Source organism: Scophthalmus maximus, chromosome 1 (genome assembly GCF_022379125.1).
Source record: "Scophthalmus maximus strain ysfricsl-2021 chromosome 1, ASM2237912v1, whole genome shotgun sequence".
Taxonomy (NCBI): domain Eukaryota; kingdom Metazoa; phylum Chordata; class Actinopteri; order Pleuronectiformes; family Scophthalmidae; genus Scophthalmus; species Scophthalmus maximus.
The window spans coordinates 23976609-23983300 of NC_061515.1; the positions used below are offsets into that span (position 1 = coordinate 23976609).

Sequence of the window (6692 nt, forward strand, 5' to 3'; positions counted from 1 at the left end):
ATTTTCTAATTAAAAGAGCAAAATAGGTAAAGTATAAACATGTACTCACAACAAAGCACAATGCTCACATAAAGAGGAGGTCTAATAACTAATGAAGAACTAATGAAAAAAATGTACTTCTTAAAATTGTGACGTGACTTTGGCTGTGTTTAACGTAATGTTTACGAACAACACAAATCGACAGCTTATGATGAAGACAAAGGTTCCGCTCTTGTTTCCAGGGGGACACTTTACCGTGTCCCTACCGTGAGAAACAAGGAAGTTTGTGTACGAAGCAGTTTTTTCCTTTGGACGACATAAGGGAGAAGGTAACAGCTAAACATGTTTATACTTTAACAGTTTTGAATGTATGTTTCGTTGGTGAAGAATAACTCCTCACACTTCCGTGGTTTATTATCGAAATGAAAGCGCTGTGAGCGTGAAACGGTTAATTCATTCTGTGTGTGTGTGTGTGTGTGTGTGTGTGTGAACAGAATATCAAATTGAGCTGGCTTTACAAACATAAAACCAATTTGACCTTGTTTGTTGGCAAATGTCCTAAAACGTATCTGGACAGACACGTCCGAACAATAACGCACGTCTTCTGACAGCAGATGTTTTATTTTGAAAATTATGCGGAGGTGTAGTTTTCTCTTGAATATTCGTTAATAGACACAATGCAGTGCGCTTGTTTTTGTACAGTGCTTCATATGTGTTCAGAATTAAACATTTACTGTCATGTCAATCATATGGAAAGCTAATTTCTTTTTACTGATTATGTAAACTAAAAAAAACAAACAACAACCTGTCAGGTTATAACAGATACAGTTGGTTTGAGACATGTCCGAACATGTTCAAGTTTGACCTGTTTGTATCAACATCCCGCAACTGAAGAGTTAGTGTTATGATAATAATAATAATAAAAATAATAATAATAATAATAATAATAATAATAATAACTACAAAAGGCAATTTCTGAAGACATTTGTGGTGTGAATGCTGGCTGACGCTATAAACTGGATTACTGCGTTGAATTTGGAAATAGAAACTGAAGGAGTGTGAAGAGGAGAAAAAAGTGTGAAATGGGTAGTCAGTGTGAAATTTGTAGGCATATATTGCAAAACCATATCATATTTTGAAAAGTATGAAAAGTTTCCCATGTGAGCTGAAATTAAATGTTCCTAGTCTATTGATAATTTTCATCGTTGTTTAAATTGTTTCTTGGTTCATCTATTTACGGTGTGGTCTATTAAAATGGCATAAAATCATGAAAAATGCCAATCATAATTTCCTTAGTAAAGTGATGTTTTTAGAGGGCTTGCTTTATCAAACCCGTAGTCCATGAACCAAATATGTTTCAAGCAAGGGCAGCAAATCCTTACAATTGATAAACTGTCTCCACAACAATGTTTGGCTTTTTTGGTTGTTGAAAATACTTATTTACTGATTATCAAAACAGCTGAATATTTTTTCTGTAAGTTGATTATCTCATTAAATGGCTCATTATTTCTGCTCGATAATAATTAAAAATTAAAATTGGTAATATCTTAGTTGAATGCACTTGTTGTAAGTTGCTTTGGACAAAAAAGTGTCTGCTAAATGAATGTAATGTCATGTAAACATGAGCCTTTTGACATGTGTTACAGATTTCATCATGGAGGGAACCTCCAAAAGCGATGATGCTGATGAGCCATCTGTTGCAGCACAGGTTCCTTTCCTTCACCTGTGCACTACTTTAGAGAAAATCCAGAAGTCTAAACTCCGTCCAGATAAATCCAAGGTTCTTGGGGATTTCATCGAGTCATGGAGGAAGTTTCATTCTGCCCTCCACAAAGACAAGACCAAAATAACAGAATCTTTCTACCCAGCCATGCGCCTCATAGTTCCCTCTTTTGAACGTGAACGGATGGCATATGGCATCAAAGAGAGCATGTTGGCTAAACTGTACATCGACGTGTTGGGCCTCCCAAAGAATGGCCCAGAGGCCAATAAACTTCTGAACTATAGAGCCCCGACTATTTCCCAAGGAGAAGCTGGAGACTTTGCCGGCATGGCGTACTTTGTGCTGAAGAAACGCTGCACCAGCCAGGGAAACCTCAGCATCAAAGAAGTCAATGACTTTTTGGACTCGGTGGCTGCCAACAACGCTGGCAAGCTGAAGGATCTTGTCAAAAAGAATCTGCTGCACCTCATCACCCAGAGTTCGGCTCTTGAGCAAAAGTGGCTCATCAGAATGATCCTGAAGGACATGAAACTCGGAATCAGCAGGGAGACCGTTCTCCGTGTCTACCACCCGGATGCTGCTGAGCTCTTCAACGTCAACACGGACTTGAAAAAGGTGTGCCAGCAGCTTCACAACCTGTCAGTGTCTTTAAGCGACGTCTCCATTGGACTTTTCTCCTCCTTCAAGCCCATGTTGGCAGCTGTGTCTAACATCCGTAATGTGGAGAAACAGATGAGCAACAGCCAATTTTACGTCCAGACAAAGCTGGACGGGGAGCGCATTCAGCTGCACAAAGACGGAGACGTGTATAAATACTTCAGTCGAAATGCATTCGAGTATACGCAGCAGTTTGGGGGATCGCCGCTGGAGGGCTCGCTGACACCTTACATCCACAATGTTTTCAAAAGCCACGTTGTTAACTGTATCCTCGACGGTGAGATGATGGCGTACAACCCGACCACAGAGAACTTCATGCAGAAAGGGAGCAAGTTTGACATAAAGAGGCTGGCGGACGACTCTGAGTTACAGACATGTTTCTGTGTGTTCGACGTGTTACTCGTCAACGACCAAAAACTTGGTAAAGAAACACTGAAGAAGCGCTGCGATATCATTGAGACAGTTTTCACCCCGCTCAAGGGACGGATACACCTGGTGCCGAAGACCGAAGCCAGAACCATGCAGGAGGTGGTGAACGCCCTCAATGATGCCATAGACAACAGAGACGAGGGGATCATGGTGAAGGACCCTTTATCCATCTACAAACCTGACAAACGGGGGGAAGGGTGGCTGAAAATAAAGCCAGAATATGTTGACGGCTTGATGGATGAGCTTGACTTGCTGATTGTTGGGGGCTACTGGGGGAAAGGGAGACGGGGCGGTATGATGTCCCATTTCTTATGTGCTGTCGCTGAAAGTCAAAAGCCCGGCGAGAAACCTTCCATTTTCCACACCCTCTGCCGCATCGGCTCCGGCTACACCATGAAGGAGCTGTACGACCTCGGTTTAAAGCTAGCCAAGCACTGGAAGGTTTTCCGTAAAAATGACCCGCCCGCGTCCATCCTGTGCGGAACGGAGAAGCCGGAAGCCTACATCGAACCCTGCCACTCAGTCATCATCCAAGTGAAGGCGGCTGAGATAGTTGGGAGTGACATGTACAAAACCAACTGTACCCTGCGCTTCCCGAGGATCGAGAAGATCCGCGATGACAAAGAGTGGCACCAGTGTATGACCCTGGCGGAACTAGATCAGTTCCGCAGCAAGGCGTCGGGGAAACTTGCCTCAAGACACCTCTTCATCAGTGACGAGGAACCGCAGAAGAAGAAGCGCAAGCCGGTAGTGAGGCCCAAGAAGGTGGTCGGGATCATCGACCACTTCAAGCCCCAGGACCTCTCCGGGGTTACCAAGGAGACGGATATGTTCGAAGATGTGGAATTCTGCATCCTAAATGGCACAGAGGATCATCCCAAGGTGGATCTAGAAACGGGGGTAGCCAGGTAGAGTGGAATCTGTGAATTTGTCATTTGTTTTGCAATGATGAGCTTGTTCAGCGCTGTGATTAATACAGACACAGAACAACATTCAAAATCCTTCAGCGCAATGTCCCTGTCAAATTTGAGTGTAGACTTTCAGCTTAAAAGGAGTTAAACAGAAATATTGTATTAACTATCCAGGAAGTCACAGCGATTTTAATACATAGTCACTCCATTTTCAGAGGCTCAAAAGTAATTGGACAAACTAAGATAATAATAAATATAAGCATTGTTTTTTAATACGTGGGCCAAAATCCTTTGCAATCAATGGGCTGCATGCGAGAACCATTGGTACGAACAGATTTTTTTTCTAAACTCGTGCGTATGAGTGATTCAGGAGTATTAACTTTCCCAGGGGTCTCGTAAATTAATATATAAATTAAACCTCCTCATTTAAACGTGCCTTTGCAACATCACCTGTTTTGGCACTTCCCCCCACATCCATATCAGTGAGGGAGACTTTCCCTCGACCCCCTTGTGGTCATTGATAGCCGTGCTGTGGCAGGATGTTTTATTTAAAGCCAGTTTCATATAGACACATTTCTTTTCTTTTTTTTTTTATCTCAGTGACAGTGCAATCCAAAGGTCACAAAGCATAAACAGTCCGTCACTTCATTCCGCCTTAATCTGCTAAAAATTCAAGTCTTTCATTTCTTTTATATTAGAATATCATGTTACAATCAACTGTAATAAATGTCATCTCCATGTTAGGTGCGGAGGAATCGTGGTACAAAACCCTGGACGGGACACCTACTGCGTGGTCGCCGGCGTGGAGAACATGCGCGTCAAAAACCTGATCTTGTCCAACCAGCACGACATGGTGTGGGCCTCCTGGCTGCTGGAGTGCCTGGACCAGAAGGAAGTGGTCCCGTGGCAACCACACCACATGATCCACATGTCACCGTCCACCCGCGAGCACTTTGCGAAGGAGTACGACGGCTACGGCGACAGCTACTTTGTTGACACGGACGAGCGGCGGCTGCGAGATGTGTTTGGCCGGATGCGCAGTGGGGACGTGCAGGCGGCCGTGAGAGTAGAGCAGGTGGAGCAGCGTTACAGCTGGGGCGACCTTCCCACCAGCATGTTCAGACCCTTCAGGGTTTACATGGACAGCGGTGCCGACAGGGAAGACGCTGGAACCGCTGCACCCGCCACCTGTTTGGACATCAGGGCGCTGGAGTTTCGCTACCACGGTGGGACAGTCGTGCAGAAGCTGGAGGAGGGCGTCTCTCATGTCATTGTCGCCGTAGAAACAAGAGTTCTGGATTTGAGGACTCTGAGGCGAGGGTTCAGGAGGAAGTTTAAGATTGTAAGAGAATCATGGGTGACGGATTCAATCAAAGCAGGCTATCTGATTAATGACAACGATTACTTGGTGTGAAGAGTCTTCTTGTGATAACTGACTTGAGGTGACAGTAGAGGGGGAATCCTCCTTTGAGCTAGCATTTTTAATTCATTCCTAATAAAGTTATTTATTTATTTTAAGTATTTGATGAAATCTGAACAATTAAAAACTCCAAACTGTCAAATTCACAATAATCATTAAAGGTGAAATAAGAGAATTATATATATATATATATATATATATATATAGTGATTGTTTTAATCAAGAGTCACTTAAAAAAGTCAGGAAAGCAATGATTGTTTATTCAGCTCTGAAAGTTGAACTTGCAGGTAATGTAAAAGAATAGCATTTTTAGGTTTTCAATTTCAGACCTTAATTCCTCTTCTTTTTTCTTGTCTTTTTTAAAATCTGAGCAGTTGGTAAAACATTTACTGGAAAAGGAGATGTTGAAACACAAGCTGGCAGAGAGAGAGAGAGACGGAGGGGGCACCACAGGTGCATGTCGAAACTGGTTCAGCTCAAGGCCCTTCGACAAACGCGTTCCCTTTCCTTTTCTGCCTTTCAAAAATGTCATCAATATGCCTTTGGGACCGACTGATATGTTATAACCTTCATCATCATGGCCTCGAGGGTGCAGGTAGCTGCATGTGGTGTCCCGTGCATTGTTGTTGTGCGCAAATGCCGCATGAATATATTGTCAAATATAGTGGCGAGGCAACTGTTCCCTAGTCATAATGTTGCAATAATTGATCTCATTGAGTTTCGCACTTTTTACCATCATTGTTGAACAGATTTATTAGAATTCTGCCTTCGTGACGTGTGGCCAGCATTTTAGATGATAAAAGTTATGCCCGCTTGTTCAAAATGACACACGTGTATGAAGTGTTGATAGAAAAATTTTCTTCCCACTGTGCCCACGCTGTAATTATTTCAAGGTGACGCAGAGTGAGCGTTTGACCGACAAGCTTTTAATTAGATGTACTCAACTATAGTATAGTATTTTTGAGTTTTAAGTATTGTCAGCTGTTAGTTTTTAAAAAGGTCCAACTGCTTGCTCCTCTGAAGGAGGAGAGGAGCAGATCATCAGTTCCACTGAATCAGGAAATGAAAACAGTAGCAGTGCGAGCAGCTGCTGAAAGTTAGCTAATGTTATTGCCCTCAACCTTTTTGCTTTGTGACCTCTCCAGGGAATAGTCAGATGAGTTTGACGTTTGGCCTATTTGTTGAAATGAAAACGACCTGTTCTTGTGAAGCACACTCGATTTTAACGGTCTGAAACATGTAAACGTGTTGATGTTTAAAAGAGGAAACCGGCTCCTTTTCTTGAGATGCATCTTGCCTGAGAGCCCGAAATCAGCTGAGCACCAACCTGTCTGATTGGTCCAGAGTCAAGTCAGCCAGAATACACGCTACAATAAACTCAGCTCTTATACATTTCAAAATAAAACAGTCTAAACTACAAATGATTTAATTGCTCAGTATATATTATACCCCCCCCCCCCTTTTTTTAAGACTTAACATTATCGGTCTAATGTCAAATTTTTGCTCACAATATTTCTGGTGAACTCTGTCTTGACCTGCCACCGCACCGGGGGATGGTCCGAGATAGTGCATC

At 42.8% G+C, this 6692-nt stretch overlaps 1 protein-coding gene across 1 annotated transcript; it reads left to right on the plus strand.

Moving 5' to 3' along the window:
* The first annotated feature begins 208 nt into the window (after positions 1-208).
* On the plus strand, positions 209-5217 carry lig4 (ligase IV, DNA, ATP-dependent). The gene is made up of 3 exons (XM_035635642.2): positions 209-308; positions 1626-3696; positions 4444-5217. The coding sequence occupies exons 2-3, from the start codon at positions 1634-1636 to the stop codon at positions 5111-5113; spliced, it is 2733 nt and encodes a 910-aa protein (XP_035491535.2). The 5' UTR covers positions 209-308; positions 1626-1633; the 3' UTR covers positions 5114-5217.
* The last annotated feature ends 1475 nt before the right edge of the window (positions 5218-6692 follow it).